Below are 18,769 nucleotides of genomic sequence, written 5' to 3'. Positions count from 1 at the left end.
GTCAAAAGAATACTTAGAAAGTTGTCAGGGGATTGGTCGGATTTTTGCGAAGAATGATGGGGTTGTTTTAGAGTCTAATGTTGGGGTTTCTTCTCTAGGGTTTCCCGATGATGCTATGCTTGCTCAACAAGTCAAAGAATTGGTGTCTAATTCTTCGTAGCATGTTGATGTGGATGTGGATAATAACACCACCTTAGGAAATAATATTTAGTTGGGGGACATTCCTGTTATTGTGGCAGATGAATATCTGGTTGACCAAGTAAATGATCTTTTTAAAGATCATGAGCGTCAAATGGATGAGGCCATTATGAATAGGGTTATCTGTTCCATTGAGAATGACTTGGGGGGAATTAAATCGACCTTTCCTATTTCTACATCTGCTAACCCTTTTGAGGTTTTGGCCTCATCAGAAGTGGGCATCATAGATAATTTAGCTATGACTTCTCCTAAGTCAAGTAAGAGTTTACCAATTGTTCAAACTACTCTAATTAGGGCTTCATTTGTGGTTTCTCCTGGTAGGGGTAGGCCTCCAAAGAATTGAAAGACTCAATTGAAAATTGATGTTGGGATTTAGCAGACTTTGTCTCTTTCTCTTGGTGTCGCTATGAAAGGAAGTGGTACTCGTAAGGGCAAGAGGAGTAAGAGGTCTATTATCAGTCCTCCTGTGACTAGGTTGGGGGCTGTGAAGCGTAATCTTCAAAGTAGTTTTGGAGAAGGAAAGTCTTCTCCGTCTAAAGGAAAGAGGGGAGCCTCGGTCTCCCCTCGAGAGCAATGAGAATTATATCTTGGAATGTTAGGGGCTCAAATGCCCCTAACAAGAGGCGCTTAATTAAGTCCCAGACAGACTTAGTTAAGTGTGATATTTTCATGTTGCAAGAGACAAAATTGTCAAAGGAGTTTGCTGATTTGGTTTTTTCTTCTTGGAGAAAGTGGGAATTCCTCTCCTCTCCAGCTTGTGGTGCGTTAGGGGGTTTGGCATTGCTTTGGAATAACTATAACATTGAGGTTGAGCTAGTTGCTTCTACTGTAAACTGGATGTTGGTCTTAGTTAAAAGCAAGCTTTCGAAGGTTAAGTTTTGGCTTTTTAATATTTATGCTCCTTCTGGTATTCAAAGGAAGACTAAATCATGGGGAGAACTTAAGAGGATTTCCTCCTTTTTAAGGCATGGTCCTTTTATAATCTTTGGGGGGGATTTCAATGCTATCATTGACTTGGGAGAAAAGAAAGGAGGTATTCTTCCTAATAAAAAAATTATGGAAGACTTTGGGATGTTCATTAAGGACATGCGTCTTTTTGATTGTCAGTTTCAAAATGGGATTTTCACATGGACAAATATGCGAAGAGATTTTTCTCAGATTGCGGAAAGATTAGACCAATTTTTGTTATCAGATGTTTGGATTGATTCAAAGTTTGAATTTTTTTCCTCTATTCTTCCAGTTCCGGGGTCAGATCATTTTCCAATTTCCCTATCAATTCTGGAAGATAAAGCTCCTTTTAAGTCACCTTTTAAATTTGAACCTATGTGGTTTAGAGATTCTTCCTTTTTGCCTTTGTTCAAAAAATGGTGGAGTTCTGCTCCTTATTGCTCTGGATCCCGAATGTTTTAGATTGCTAAGAAGTTGAGATTTTTGAAATTTAATATTATAGATTGGAATATCTTGCATTTTAAGAACATCTTTCAGGAAGAGGATTCAAGATATGATCGAATGTCTTAATTCACATGTGATTCAACATGGTATGGTACCTCTTGTTTTTGATGAACTAAAATTGCTAAAAGCAGAGCTTGAAGAAGTTTTGTCCAAAGAAGAAATCTATTCGAGATAGAAATCGAGGGAGATCTGGCTTTCAGATGGTGATAGAAATACAAATTTTTTTCACTCTTCAACAAAAATTAAGAGAAGTAGAAATAGGATATCTTGTATTGAGTGTCCAAATGACAGACTTTTAACAAAACAGGAGGATATTGCTTCAGAGGCAGTTAGGTTTTTTAAGTCACTATTGTCTTCGGAGCATGGAGATCTTCATAATAAAATTTCTTCTAATATTCCTTCTTTGGTATCTTTGGAAGATAATAAAATGTTGATGTCTCCTTTTTCTTTGGATGAAGTTACGAATGTTGTTTTTGCAATGAACCTTGATAAGGCTCCGGGATCGGATGGATTTACTCTATTTTTTCAGAAATGCTGAGATTTTGTGGGGAATGATGTTTTATTGGCCCTTGAGGAAGCTAGAAGGAATAGGTCTGTTTTGAAAGAGCTTAATACTACAATGATTGCAATTATTCCTAAAAAAGAGGTTACCAAGACATTTGCTGATTTTCGCCCTATTGCTTTATGTAATACTTTGTACAAGATTTTTACCAAGGCTATTTCTTTAAGGTTGGCTAAAATTCTGCCTAGGATCATTTCTTTAGAACAAGGTGGTTTTGTTCCAGGAAGGGAGACGACAGAGGGAGTTATAGTGGCGCATGAGGTTCTGCATTCAATTTCTACTCAGAGAATCCTGGCCATGATCCTCAAATTAGATATGATGAAAGCATATGATAGAGTAGAATGGGGGGTGTTGTGTGTTTTTCTACTTAAATTGGGCTTTTCCAAGGCATGGGTCAAATGGATTCGTGCTTGTATTTCTTCTGCAAGGTTCTCAGTTCTAATTAATGGCTCCCCTTGTGGTTTTTTCTCCTCTTCTAGGGGTTTGAGGCAGGGGGATCCCTTGTCTCCTTTCTTGTTCATTCTTCTAGCTGAAACGTTCAGTTGGGCTATAAGAGCCGCTAAGTTGGAAGGGTTTTGGAAGGGAATTGAGATTCATAATGTTCCACAAAGCATTTCGCATTGCTTGTTTGCAGATGATACCTTGTTATTTGGTCAGGCCTCTTTGGGTGAGGCAAGAGTGATAAAGGGGATAATGCAAAATTATGCATCCTTTTCTGGTCAGAGAGTCAATGTTGATAAGTCAAAGATTTTTTTCCTTCATGCTTCACAATTGGTTCAGGATAGATTGAAGATTTTTTGGGGATTTGCATCTAGAAATCTTCCTTGTTCTTATCGTGGTATACCTTTCTTCATTAAGAAGGATAGAGTTGAGTTTTGGGATAAGATCATTTCAGTTATCTCTAGAAGGATCCTATCCTAGAATCATAGATGATTATCTTTGGCTGGTAAGATTGTTCTTATTAAGTCTGTCCTAAATGCTGTTCCTATTTATCTCATGTCTGTTTTGCAGTCTCCGAAAGCAGTTCTTGTTAGTTTGCAAGATACTTTTAGGTCCTTCCTTTGGAGTAATAATAAAGAACATAAGAAGAAACTCCCTCTGGTAGCATGGGATAAAGTTTGTTTGCCGAAAAACCTTGGGGGCACAGGCATTAGGAGTCTGGAAAGTCAGAATTTAGCCTTAGGTGCTAAGTTGGTTTGAAAATTGTATGAGAGACCATTCTCCTTTTGGGCACAAATTATGTTTGCTAAATATTTAAATAATGGACCAAGAGAGTATGTTTTTCAAGTTTCTAATTTACCGTCCGGTTCAGCTATTTGGAATTTTCTATGTAAATTTAGATCAGTGATTTTGCCTCGTCTCTCATGGATTGTTCATAATAGTAGAAAGGTCAGGTTTTGGGAGGAAGTTTGGAATGGACATCCCCCTTTGGTGAACTCGAGGGATTGGTCTCCTTTAATTTCCACTCTTTCTTCCCTTTGGGGTGTCTTTGTGGTTGATTATTTTGAAATTGAGTATAGTGGGAAGCTTAAGGTGGCAAAATGGAAATCAATTGAGTTTTTAGATATTGATCAAAATGTGAAATTGGAATATGAAAAGATGTTAAAGGAGAGAGTAATAATTCTTTCTGATGCTGACGATGAGCTTATCTGGACAAGGAATATCTCTAGTAAGTACACAGTTAAGGATGGCTATAATTCTCTCTTGGTTGCTAAAGATTTATTTACTTGGCCATACATGCTGTTTTGGCATATGGCTTGCCTCCCAAAGGCTGGTGCTTTTGCTTGGTTAGTAGTGTAGGACAAGGTCCTTACAGGAATGAGGTTGGACAGGTTGGGTATTATTGCAGTATTTTCTTGTGTCTTTTGTAATAAAAATTTAGAAACCTCTGCACACTTGTTTCTTCACTGTGATTTTACCTATGCTTGCTGGCAGTGGTTGTTTGAAAAGCTTAATCTATCCTTTGTTATTGGTAAGGATCTCCTTTCCCACTTTAGACCCTGGTCTCTCATATTTGCCTCATCTTTCTATGCATGTCTTTGGATTATTTCTCCATCTATTGTGATTTGGAATATTTGGTTAAAGCGTAATAATAGGATTTTTAAACAAACAAGTTCTTCCTTGGCTGAGGTTTTATTGAGGATTGAATTTTCCATCTCTGAAGTTGCTTTGTCTTTTATCTATAAGAATTTGGAAAAACTTACCTCTTTTTCTCATTGGGATGGTAGGGTAACTCAAGTTTGGAGAATGTTATCAATGTTACCTTCTCATGAATCTATTTTAAATAAGACTAATGCTATAAGTAAGAAAAAATTTGCTTGCTGGAAACCTCCTCCACAAGGGCACTTTAAATTGAATTTTGATGGTGCTTCTCGTGGGAACCCTGGCCTGGCAGGGGCAGGTATGGTAATTTATGATCATAAGGTAAGATTTGTTCAGGCTCATTGTCATGTGATTGATTTCAAGTCTAACAATTGTGCAGAATTCTTTGCTTTGTCCTTTGGTTTGGATATGGCTATATCTTTAGGAATTAAGGACTTGATAATTGAGAGTGATTCTATGATTATTATTCAAAGTGTCATGAAAAAGAAGTCGGATTGTTGGCAATTACAATATATACTTGATCATATTTTGCAAAAATTAGATTTTTTTGATTCCTTTTTGATTTCCCACTGTTATAGGGAAGTGAATAAGATTGCAGATTTCTTAGCTAACTTAGCCATTGACAGTGAAGCTAATACGCGGGAGGTAAGTGTAGATGAAATCCCTTCCTCGGTTTTGGAATATTTGAAGTAAAGAAGGGCATAGTTGTAATCTTCATCAACCTCCTTATTTGGTGTGGATTTTCTTTGGTGTGGGTTCTGCTATACTTGATCACAATGTTTATTTTGATAGGGTCTCTGATTATGGTTTCATTTCTACTATGTGGTATCATTCTAACCAGTGGTTTGAAAAATTGTGTTTCATAGACAGGGGCAGTTCAGACTGGTGTTTTTGGTAGCAATGGATACGCATCCTTCGGTGATCATACTTTAATCTTCCTTCTATATGCTTTTGTTGGCGGCTTCCTTTATATCTAATGCGGCTTATGTAATTGGGATGGGTTTTTTGATGTACTATGCCAATGGGCATTTGGTATTGGGTAGAATAGGCTTGTGTTACTTAAGCAAAACTGAAGGGTTTTCTTACTGGTTCTTTCTCTTCAGTGCTTTTTGAACCAATCACTGTAAAAAACTTCTAAAATTTAATATAGTCAGTGGTTCTATCCACTTTTATCAAAAAAAAAAAAAAATTATATTTCATACAAACAATCATTTATAAAGAGATATTATAAACTATCATTGTGCAATCAAAGAACTTCTATTATCGTCACTTTAAGCATTATTTGATCGATTGAGGAAAGAATTCTCTTGCAATTGATTCTTATAAGTTAAACGTTACTATTTTCCAAGTCATCACATAAGGGGACATTACATGCACATCATGTCGATGTCATTGTAGGGTGTTACAATGCCATTGCAAATGCTTTAGAAAAATAAGGAGCAACGAACTATATCCATATTTCTGTTTGTGTAATATATCATTGCACCTCTGGTGTTAAGTTTACTTAGATTAATATCCTTATCTTCTAGGAAACAGATATGCGCGTGAGCTTCCTCGATTAGAGGCAATTAGGTGCCATCAAGGCCTCCACTTTGAGTTAGCTCCTCTCTCCATTGTAGTTAATTCAACTCCTCCTAGACATGACTTTTCCATCCAAGAGGGCCTATATATGTATCTTTTTCTGCTAAATAGTTAATGAGATTGCGATTTCTATTCACTCATGTTATCAATTTCTGCTTCCAAATAGATGATTTTGGTAGTAATTAATTTGAATGCCAAAAGTCTAGGCATAAGTTCTAGGGTTAATATTAAAATCTTATTGTTCCTCATATAAATACAAATGAATTAAACTGCATCAAACATTACAGCTCCTCTCAATAAACAAGGAATTACATTTCCACAATAAAGCTGTAAAAGCTGCTGACAATGACTAATCATTCCCTCTCTTGATCTGCTTGATTTTTGGGATTTACAGAGTAATTAGTCTTGAATGATTCTGAAGCTGAAAGGAGTTGAAGCAGTAGCAGCCCAAATAAGGAAAATACAACCTATGCCTTTTACTGGGCTTCTTTCCAAAAGCGCACAGCGTGATCCGTTCCACATGTGACAAAAGCTGCTTCAGTTGGTGAATGCTCTAACCATCGAGGTACACTATTATGGTTGGACGGCCAGCGAGAAACAATCACCCCTGACATAGCATCCCAGATAACCACCTAATGCACACGTTTGTTCATTTTTATTAATGCCAAACACACACACATTCAAAACATACTTGGCTGGGTATAAATGACTATTGAATCTACCAAATACCTCAGTGTGCTGTTCATCGACTGACAAAATAAACTCCTCTGTATGGTTGAAAACTGCCTGCCACCATTAAATTTTGCAACCATTATTGGAACAAAGCATTTTACAATTATTATTTGCCTGTTAACAAAACAAAAGCTCTAGTATATGCATAATCACCTGCTTGAGAAAACAAATAGAAAAGTTATGATTGCCAATTAATAGATTTTATAACAAAATTTGCATATCAGATGGGCAATCAAAAGAGTAGTTCAATATTACAATACAGACCTTCACTTCATAAGTAAAATATCAAGTGTACATAACGAAGAATATTTGGACAAAAACAGCAGTTAACACAATTAGTGAAATGAAAGAAGAAAACTGAAATGCACCAAAATCTCAACTAATGATTGAGAAGAAATAACTGAAAACTTAAATCCCTAGGCCACGATAGTAGAAACTGAATATGATTTATCTGTGATCTAATTTCTTATATATATAATATAACTAGTAGAGAGAGCATGCATGTCGACATAAACATGAAACCTATGCAGTTGGGCCTGAGGCATAGAAAACAAATCACATAGACAGGACCATCTCTTTTGCCAACACCAGCATAGATACATAAACATGAAACCTATAATTAGCTGCTTGATATCAGAAATTTCATCCTCTGGAAAACTTTAGATTGAAATTTATAGAATGTAACTTTATATTTCTTCAATCTTATTTCTAGTTTCATCTTTTGTTTCCATTACTGGGATGTAAGTTTCTTGAATTGGATACATACAACTTGACCATGTGAAGTCAAAATCTTTAAAGCTTAAGGCGTGAAACAAGCATGCTTTGCTTCATTGTCCAGAACACATGCATAACAAGATATTAATTTCAGCAAGATATCTTCATTTGTTCTGTTGAAAGAACAAATATCATTGACTTATATAACAGTTTGAGAATCATTCCAATAAGTGACAAGTCTGAATAGTCTTCTGGTAATTTACGAGGAACCATATCAAAGATTCTAAACACCCCTTAATTAATGTTGCACATAAATTATAAGTCATAATGTTGGAATTCTCCCTTTCAATGGGAGAGCAGAGATGAACACTTAGCCAATAGCTTTATCCACATATTGGTTTCTGAGACAACTGTACACTTTTTTTTTGGTAAAGGCCTACCACATGTCCATTAGATGGTAAATGAGATTGATTTTTTGTTGGAATTAATTTTATGATATTAAATTTATTATTAAATGTATGAACTTGAAACTTCTTGAAATTGGAAATGAGATTGATCTTTTGTTCTTTTTCTCATCTCAGATAGATGGTGGCAAATGTGTGGTCCTAAAACACCAAATCTTCAAAGAATAGCTATTTGCATTTTGAGCCAACCATGCAATGCTTCCAGTTGTGAGCACAATTGTAGTATGTTTGAGCACATACACTCCAAGAGGCGCCATAGACTGTCTATGGAGAGGTTGAAAGATCTAGTATTTGTTCATTACAACCTTTGTCTTAGACAGAGACAGGTTTTGGACCATGACTCCACCCTGATCATGCTAGAGGAGATCGATCTAGAATTTGAGTGGATCACTGAGGTTACAGATCTTGTCTTTAGTGACGAAGACCTTGATTGGGTCGACCAAGCAAATAGAGAGGCTGATGCTATAGCCGTGGCAGAGAAGGAGGATAGAGAACAAGCAGACACATGCACAACTAATGTTAATGAGGGTGGCATGAAGTCACAGGCAGAGACTATGGTTGTTAAATCATCCATGACCTACCATAGATGCCTTCGTAGGAGGGTTGTAGGCTCCTCTAAGCCATAGACTTGTTATTGTTTTGATATTTGTTTAGAACATTTGATGTCATGGATTCATATTCCATTAGTTCTGTATACATTTGAAAATATTTATATATCAAAGTTTGCTATTTCCTTCAACTACAATTTGCGTTTATACTTATGTGATCAATGTATACTTGTGTATGTGATCAAATTAGCTTCTATTTGATGATGTTATTGTGTCTATAAGGTTTATTCTAAGTTACCGGTGTTAAAAAAATATTAATATCTTCTATAATGGTCATCTTCTATTTTTAGTTGTGGACTCATTTAGCTTTTAAGCTTTCTTTAACTTTTAAGCTTAAATTAGCTTTCACGCTTAATTTAGCATTGAGCTCTATAATCTTTTACTTTAACATTATGTTCTAATTATAGAACATTGTCTTGTAACCTCTATATATACTTGTGTATATCGTTCAAAGTAATTATCCGATTATTGAATCATTCATTCAATTTATTTTTCAACCGGTTCTCTTGAAAATGCACCAGATCCGGGTCCTGATTCATGCCCAATCCTGGTTTGGCCTGGGTTCGACCTGGGTTCGACCTGGGTTCACAGGTAACCCGACCACCTGGAAAGGACCCGGGTTGAACCCAGGAGGACCCGCGTGAACCCAAGCCCATGACTTCCCAAAAACAGGGCCCATGGGTCAAAAAAAAAAAAAAAACAATAAAAAAAGACTTTTTAAAATAGTTTTTTTAATAATAAAACCCTAATTTGCCCCTTTATGACTTTTTAAAAAAGACTTGAAACTTGAATATTATCCTTTTTGCAAATTATGAATATAATATTAGACTTTAGTTATTAGTTTACTGATTACATTTGCGATATATGAATATTTATTGGCATTGGCATTGGCAATTATGGATTTATCATTTATGTATGGAAAGTCACATTGTATATTTTATTTTTGTATGGATTGTATATACTGAACATATATATAATATGTGTGTGTGTGTGTGTGTGTGTGTACGGACGAACCCATACCCGTACCCAAGAATTTTTTTTTTGGCCCAATCCATGAATCCGAACGCGAACCGGTAACTTAGGGTTTATTTAATAAAGGGTGCATGAAACAAGTTAATCCTTAAAAATCTCTAAATTTCTTGGGTTTTCACTTTGTTGAGCTTGCACCTAGGTTTTTTGCCGAGTCCATGCCGAGTTCGAGTCTTGTTTCTATGGTATAAAGTCATCAATAAAAGTAAGTGGGGCCAAGAAACTTAAACGTAGATTTTATAGACCAATTCTGAGAAAGATAGGAGAAGTTGCCTACGAGTTGGAGCTGCCCACAAATAGCAAGATACACAATGTGTAACACGTGTCTCGCCTCAAAAAGGTATTGGGAGAAAATATTACCCCATGTTCAGAGTTGCCCCCACTAAATGATGAAGGCAAGTTGATTTTGCAACTAGAGACCATCCTTAATATGCGAGGAAAGAGATTAAGAAATAAAACCATTGAGGAGTATCTAGTTAAATGGAAGGGTCTACCTACGGAAGACACTACTTGGCAAGGAGCTGAGATGTTCGATCATCTAAACATAAAATTGCTTGAGGACAAGCAATCTCGAGAAGGGCGAACTGTCATGCCCCCACCTTAACATTAGATGAACAATGAACATTGTCTTACAATACGTAACACTCACAAATTCAATAATCGCAAATCTTGCAACAGTCTGCATTATGTAGCAGGTCATGTGTATAGAAATTATTAAGTGTATTAAAACAAACTTATATTGTATTCGATCGTCCCTTAAGAGGCAACAATCCCACCCATCTAATAATCAGTTAGTAAAGAGAAACAACTTATAAAGTTAAATAAACAGAGTGTTTCAAGACAAAGAATGGGTGCAATTATGAAGAGACATCACTTAGCAAACAAAGGGACGCCTCTTCTTCAAGCAGTTGTGTCCATAGGAGGGATCATAACCTTCCACCACCAAGGGAAGGGTATAAAGGGCAAATCCAGCAGTACAAGGTGTTAATGTGTTTAACTTCGTGAGACATCATTTCATACAATGTCTGTGAGATTTGTGTTGCTGATTGTTCGTGATAATTCTGTTTTTTTAATATCCACCATCGCATATGTATATGTTGCTCGCATCTTTTCGTGGAAGTATTGTGCGTTGGCTGCCGTTACCGTCCGATCTGGATTCCATCCGTTGTCCTCTTCTCTTGATGTCGGTTATGTAACTGTTGTCTCTCCCTTGAGCATGGTCTTTCATCTTCACTCCATGGAGAGTTATTATTCTTCAATTCATTTTATTTATCTCTATGTTCCGATTGTGATCGAGTTCAGGCATTCTATCTATGTTATGTATTTTGGTGATTAAGTTCGAAGGAGGTATTCTTCAGAAGCTTTTGTGTATTGCTCGATCCTTTCTATATAACCTTTGCATGAATGATCGATGTCCAAGATATATATATGTTGTAAAGGAGGATATATGTGGTATACATTGTAGAAGTCATTTTTGAATTATTCGGTTGATTGTTAAATTGATAACAATCATATCTTACTAAGTGTATCAGCTTTGTATCAGACTTGTTTTGATAATAAAGATATTTTTAGTGTGGCTGGGTTTTTCACCCTCGGGTGGAGGGTTTTCCCAAGATAAGTTTTGTGTCTTTGTGTTCTTGTAAGAATTCTTGATTCTAATTTCTGAGTTTTTTATCTTTCTGGTTCTAAGTTTAACATGGTATCAGAGCGAGTATAAAGAAAAGATCCAGAACTAGATTGCTAGTTTTGAAATTTTCTTTATTTGAAGCTCTAGTCTGTTTATTTCAAGTTTTCCATCATGGTGAATGGACTCAAAGTTGAAGACAGATTGGAAGGTGCAGCCAATTTCACTTCATGGAAATTCAGGATTCTTATTGTGCTAGAAGAGATTGATCTTCTTAACTATGTGAAGTCTGTTGTAGATGAACCTTCAGATGACATCGAGAAAGCTCAATGGAGGAAGAATAATCTCATGGCTAAAAAGATGTTGAGGATCATCTAGTACCTGTTATATCCAAGTTGAATTCAGCCAAATATATGTTTGAGTGCCTTCAAAGCTTGTATGAATTCAACACTACTAGTAGAGCTCTAGCATTGAGATGTCAACTCCTTCATATCAAAATGGCTAGAGGTGAATCTGTTGTTTCTTTCTTTATGAAGATTATAGAATTGAAGGATCAACTTAATGCTATTGGAGATTCTATTGAGGATAAAGACTTGGTTATGCTGGCCATGAATGGCCTTCCTCACTATTGGGAATCTTTCATTCAAGGTATTAGTGGAAGAAATGAGTTACCCAAGTTTGATCGTTTGAGAGCTGATTCCATTCAAGAGGAATGCAGATTGGAGGCTAGAGGAATTGGATGTAAATCTCATCATGAAGAAGATCATGTTCTTGCTGCCCATACGTCTAAAAGAAAAGGAAGGAAAAGAAACTTCAAAAGGAACAGAGATAGAAATTCTGATTCAGCTCCTAAATCTAAGAAAAGAAAGGCCCTCCTAGAGTACAATGCTTCACATGTGAAAAGTTTGGTCACTTTGCTAGAGAATGTCTTTCTAGACCGAAACCACAAGCTGCAACAACAAATGTTGAAAATGTTTCTCCTCATAGAGAGTCTAGTGAAAATTCAGAGGGGTTCTTATTTATTTCTTCTCTCTCCAGTAATATTCCTACTGACAATGATACATGGCTTATTGATAGTGGAGCCTCCCGCCATATTGCTGGTTATCGTGAACACCTCTCCAACTTAAAGGAAAAAGATTCTCATCTTCAAGTTATCATTGGTGATGATGCATGTTATTCTGTGAAGGGTGTTGGTTCTACTTCCTTTCAGTTGGATTCTGGTATTCCTCTTCTTTTGAGCGATGTTTTCTTTGTTCCTGGTATTAAGAGGAATATGATTTCTATTTCAACAGTAGAAGACAAGGGTTATCATGTTGCTTTTGTTGATGGAAAAGTTCTTGCATGGAAGAAGAACACTAACATTCTGTCAACTCGTGAGATTGGTGTTTGTCATGACAGTCTTTACAAGCTTTCAGCCCATCCTATTCAAGCATTAGCTCATGATTCTACAAGCTCAAGTGAGCTGTGGGATAAAAGATTTGGTCACCTAAATTTCAGAACTTTGTCTTCAATGGAGAAGGTAGTTGTTGGTCTTCCAAAGCTGAATCAAAACCATGAAGGTGTCTGCAAGGGATGTGCTCTAGGTAAAAATGTTAAAGAGTACTTTTCATAGTAGTGAAAATAGAGCAAAGGATATTCTAGAGTTAATTCACTTTGATTTGTGTGGCTCTATGTCAGTTGCTTCCCTTAGTGGTTTTTGGTATTATGTTACCTTCATTGATGACTTTTCTCATAAGTGTTGGATTCATTTTCTTAAGTCTAAAGAATCTGATGAAGTGCTGTCTAGATTTAAAGAATTTAAAGCACTTGTTGAAAATTTATCTAACAAGAAGATAATGGTTCTAGGATTTGATAATGGGGGAGAATATGTTTCTAGTTTATTTCATAACTTTTGTGTTGAAGCTGGGATTAAGAGGGAGTTTTGTGTCCCTTATAATCCTCAACAAAATGGTGTAGCTGAAAGAAAGAACAGGACAATTGTTGAGGCAGCGAAGGCTATGATCCATGATCAAAGTCTTCATGTTAAAGTTTGGATAAGATTTGATATGTGAGTAGTTTTAAATTTATTTCTATTACTTGGTTCACAACTAAGCTATATGACTATGAACTCTATGTGCAGGTTGCTGCATGTATGAAGAGAACACAACTTAACTCATAAACTATTTGCTAGATTGCAAATGAAAGAGATCGATGTCTTATTGGCTTGCACTTTCGATTTCTGTACTTACCTTTTAGAATCGAACTCTATTATGATATTTATATCACGGTATAGGCATGTCAATGAATAGACATGCCTCTACGTACGTGGGACATGTCTCTTCATTGAGATGCCTCTCTGCATACCGATTCATATAACCGTTTAGCAAGATAATGATTCACATAATCATTTGTTATTTATTAACAGCAGGTAACGATTCTCATAATCGTTGGTTATTATTATTGTCAGCAGTTAACGATTCACATAATCGTTTTGATATGAAGATCGAACATAGTCGATTCAAACAACGATTAATAATATCGAACTGTTTAATGTGGATGATCGATTTATATTGATCATTCCATTTGATCAATATAATCGATACTTATGATCATTTAGTAATTCGGTGCTCATATTCAATTTGGTATAAACAATGTGATTAATATAATCGATATTACTTGTCGATTCAACATGAATTTAATCTCAATGATTTATCAACAACATGATTAATGATTTAATATTTCAATCATAGATTATGTATATATAAATATTCATATATGTAATAATAATAAGAACATATATTAATATGTATATATACATATTGACAAATCATTAATCATGTTGATGATATAATATATAATCAGCATTACTTATACATATGATTTGATGAGATTACTCCGACCGAAGCTATAAATCATCAACACTCCCTCTTAGCTAGGGAGGAGGATCACAAGGTACTCATAGTAGAACTACACAGTGTAGTAGATATCATTATATGATATCAGGAGCAATGGTTTACAAATATCAACACTTATGATTCTCACCAAAAGCTCACCATATCCATTATAGTATGTGCACTAGCATCAACCATATGATGCCTACCATAGGGATATAGAAGATCGTGGCATACCCACAGATATTAAGCACTTAATATCCACCATGACATATCTCAACAATCCAACCTATAGATATCAACCTTATGATATACAATTGAAATTGTTTTAAGAGATATGAACTATCATGACATGTTTATAGATATCAACCATATGATATCTATCATGATAGACTGTAGAGTTATTGTAAAGTCGTCACCTTCCAATAGCTACTAGAAGTACATGTGATTATCATTCAAAAGTCGTCACTTCTTAATGATGCACACAGGTGCCCATAAAGTCATGTAATGACAAAAAAAGGAGTTTATATTAAACATCTTTAGAATATATTAGTACAGTAATAATGCTGAGACTCAAACTCAGAATTTACATTTCAATCATACCAAGCTTACCTTTGAAATTTTCTACCTTTGTTTTGGTGAGAGGCTTGGTGAGGATGTCTGCTGTTTGATCTTCAATACTAATACACCTCAACTAAATTGCCTTTCTCTCCACCATGTCTCTAACATAGTGATAAGGTATTTCAATATGTTTGGATCTGTCATGAAATACTGGATCTACTGAAAGCTTTATACAACTCTGGTTGTCACAGTGGATGATGGTAGGATCTAAGGATTGTCCAAACCAGGCTTGCAAAACTCGGCGAGCCATTAAAAAACTCGCGAGTAATCGCGATCCAGAATGGCGCGCGAGTTAATCGCGGAAATACTCGGCGCGATTTTTTCATATAGTCGCCGCGATTTTTTTGACAAATACTCGCCGTTAATCGCCAAAACCCGCCCGAAAACGCGGCACAAAACGCGAAAAAAATGTGAGTTAAGTCGCAGGCAAAAAAAAAACCTAAGTCTTTATTCCATTTCGTGCGACTCCGGAAGGCAAAAAACGCCATGCGATTTCTAGTAGGGTTTGCATTTGCACGCACGACCAGGTTTTTACTTGTTTATTCGTGATCTTTTTGTATTGTTTTATTTCGAATTCACAGTCATTTTAAATTTTAATCGAATGACTGTGTATTACACAGTCAAAAAGACTATGTATTGTTTGCATTTGCACGCGCGACCAGGTATCTTTTTGTATTGTTTTATTTCGAATTCACAGTCATTTCAAATGACTATGTATTACACAGTCATCATTACATAGTCACAGTCATTTCAAATGACTGTGTAATACACAATCATTAGTAATTACAGTCATTTCAAATGACTTGTGTATTACACAGTCATCAGTCATTTGAAATGACTGTGTAATACACAGTCATTTGAAAATGATTGTGTATTACACAGTCATAGTCATTTCAAATGACTGTGTATTACACAGTCATCATTACACAGTCACAGTCATTTCAATTTTCAAATGACTGTAATACACAGTCATTTCAAATTTTCAAATGACTGTGTATTACACAGTCATCATTACACAGTCACAGTCATTTCAAATGACTGTGTAATACACAGTCATTTTCAAATGACTGTGTATTACACAGTCATCAGTCATTTGAAATGACTGTGTAATACACAGTCATTTCCAAATGACTGTGTATTACACAGTCATTACAGTCATTTCAAATTTTCAAATGACTGATGACTGTGTAATACATTAATCATTAATGTACATTGTAATTAATGACTGTGTATTACACAGTCAATTGTGAAATGACTGTATAATACATACTCATAGTCATTTGAAATGACTGTCAACTGTGTAATGTCAATGTGTATTAAAGTATTTCATTTAAATTTAAATTTGAAGTTAAAAATTTAAAAAATACACAACCAATTAAAATTTTAATTTTAGATAGTCATCTATTAATAGATGACTGTAAATAAAATACAGTTATACAGTCATTGTAATTTTTGGATGTTCGTGATTTTTTTTGGTAACAATGTTATTTATCTCTAAATGTTGTCTCTCTTTTGCTAGGTTCTTTTCCACATCTTTTTGAAAGAAAATGGATTCAACTTCTACAGTTAAAGTTGGTGGCAAAAAGAGAGACCCTTGTTGGAAACATGGGAGACCAGGTCCAAAACAAGGAGATGTTTTTTGCAACCATTGCAAAAAAATTGTAAAAGGTGGCATTAATAGGTTCAAATATCACCTTGCAAAAATTCAATGCCGAGATACCACAAGCTGTACGGAATGTACTGAAGAGGCTATGAGAGATGCAATAGCAACGCTTGAAGCATATGATCAAAGGAAGGCAACAAAAAAGAGAACAGCAGAGGCAATGGCAGCCCCAAGGGCAGATTTGAGTTCCATAGGGTCACATACAGATGTGGCGACATCTGGTTCTTCCCTTGGGCCACAGATACGAGCAAAGGGAACTTTGGACAGCAACATGGAAAACTTCTTTATTCCACGTAACACTCTTGGTGCACAACCTAGATTGCTTGGCACTACATGGAATAAAGAGGCTCACCAACAAGCCAAGGTGGCGTGTGCTAGATTTTTTATCTACAACGATGTTCCGTTCAATGCTATTTCTAGTCCATCTTGGGACCAATTGGTCACCGCGTTGACTGTGGCAGGTAAGGGGTTCAAATCCCCAAGCCGTTACGAGGTAAGTGGACCGTTATTGCAGGATGAGGTCCAAAACACTCATGCATTAGTGGAAGAGCAAAGGACTATTTGGGAAAAGAATGGCTGCACCATTCTTTCTGATGGATGGACAGATGGTAGGAATAGGACAATCATCAACTTTCTAGTTGCTTCAGGAGGACAGTTAGTATTTTTAAAATCAATTGATGCCTCCAATGAAGTGAAGAATGCGGAGACCTTGTGCAACATGTTGGATGAGGTGGTGATGGATGTGGGAGTGCAGAATGTCATCCAAGTTGTGACTGATAATGCAGCTGCATATGTGGCAGCCGGCAAACTTCTAATGGCTAGACATCCGACATTATTTTGGAGCCCTTGTGCTGCCCATTGTCTTGACTTGCTCCTTGAGGACATAGGGAAACTAAGTTGGGTAAAGAAAGTGGTTGAAGATGGAAGGAATATCACCAAATACATCTACAATCACACATGGGTCCTGAATCTTATGAGAGAGCACACTGAAGGTAAGGATCTTGTGCGGTTGGGGGTCACACGCTTTGCTACCAATTTCCTCACCTTGCAGAGCATACTTGCTACATTGCCCAACCTGAAGCGGATGTTCGTGAGTGAAAGATGGTTGGGGAGTCCTTATGCTACAAAGCCTGAAGCAGAGAAGGTTGTGATTGCCATTTTTGATACTAATTTTGCCAAGATAGTGGAGGAGATCATCAATGTAAGTTTTGAAACTTTAATTGATGATTTATTATTTAATTTTCTAATATTTCAATCTGCTGATTTTGTTAGATTTTTTATATCTAGGTGTCGGAACCGTTGGTGAGGGTGCTACGAATAGTGGATGGGGATCATAACTCCATGGGGTATCTATATGAGGCCATGGATAAGGCCAAAGAGGCGATTCAACACTTGTATGGGTCAAACAAGACCAAGTATGAACCCATATGGCGCATAATTGATCGGAGGTGGAACCATCAACTCCACCAACATATTCATGCTGCTGCCTACTTCTTGAATCCCAAGTTTTTTTACTCTCCGAGTTTCAGAGCAGATGCAGAGGTTAGAATTGGCCTTGACACATGCATTCGGAGATTAGTTGATGATGAGATCCTTCGAGACCTGATACTTGATGAGTTGCAGAGTTATAAGAAGGCCTTAGGGGAATTGTTTTCTTCACCTGATTGCAAACGTAGGAGAGCCACCTTACGACTAGGTAAAAAAAAACATATGTTTAATTTTTACCATTTATTTCTCTCTTTAAGATTATTGAAATCTTTACAAGTTATAAATCACATTTTGTATCCTTGCAGATTTGTGGTGGGAAGATTATGGTGCCACAACGCCTAATCTTCAAAAGCTTGCCATCCGCATATTATCACAGCCTTGTAGTGCTTCTGGTTGTGAGCGCAACTGGAGTGTTTTTGAGAACATCCACACAAAAAAGCGCAGTAGGTTGACTCAACAACGCTTGAATGATCTTGTCTATGTGCGGTACAACATTCGATTACATGAGAAGAAGGTGCTAGGGCAAGATTCACATGAAGCACTTGACTTGGATGACATTGATCCATATGCAGCAGAATGGGTTGCTTCTCCTGATGATGTTGATAATGATTTGGATCCATTCCTTACTAATGAGCAGCTGAGTGAGTTGGAGAGGGCAGGAGAGGAATGGGATGCGGAAGTGGCAGCACGTGAGGAGGAGCAGGAGGTTGATCATGCAGCAGAGGCACCTGTTAGTGTTGAGGATGTTGCCACTACTTCAGCACCACCCACCCAGCGGCCACAATCTGTTTTGAGCTTTAGTCGTAGACGCAATTTATGATTTCTTATTTTCATTGATACCAAACTTTGAACTTGATATGTAATCAGAATTTCAGAGGTTCTTGTTTTGTGGTCTATGACTATATAACTCTGTGAGACTGTCACTATGATACGTTGATATGTATTGAACTCTTATTCATATGTTGCACTTGATTTTTGGTTTATGCTATGATACTTGCATTTGTTGCTATGTATTACCAAAAAAATTTGATTTATATATCATGGAAATCATATATGTTAT

The 18,769-nt window shown here is 36.3% G+C and overlaps 1 protein-coding gene across 2 annotated transcripts in view; it reads right to left on the bottom strand.

Moving 5' to 3' along the window:
- Positions 1–5,605: 5,605 nt before the first annotated feature.
- LOC131029739 (cleavage stimulation factor subunit 50) overlaps positions 5,606–18,769 on the bottom strand; it is a 190,871-nt gene continuing 177,707 nt past the window's right edge. For both annotated transcript variants that reach the window (XM_057960378.2, XM_057960379.2), the window contains exons 13-14: positions 6,626–6,682; positions 5,606–6,528 (exon numbers count right to left, since the gene is read on the bottom strand). In XM_057960378.2, the coding sequence (XP_057816361.1) occupies positions 6,373–6,528; positions 6,626–6,682 (213 nt within the window). In that variant the 3' untranslated portion in view covers positions 5,606–6,372. The remainder of the gene's footprint in view (positions 6,529–6,625; positions 6,683–18,769) is intronic.

Source organism: Cryptomeria japonica, chromosome 9 (assembly GCF_030272615.1).
Source record: "Cryptomeria japonica chromosome 9, Sugi_1.0, whole genome shotgun sequence".
Classification (NCBI taxonomy): domain Eukaryota; kingdom Viridiplantae; phylum Streptophyta; class Pinopsida; order Cupressales; family Cupressaceae; genus Cryptomeria; species Cryptomeria japonica.
Note: the sequence above shows the minus strand (reverse complement) of the source record. Positions and strands in the feature narration are given on the sequence as shown.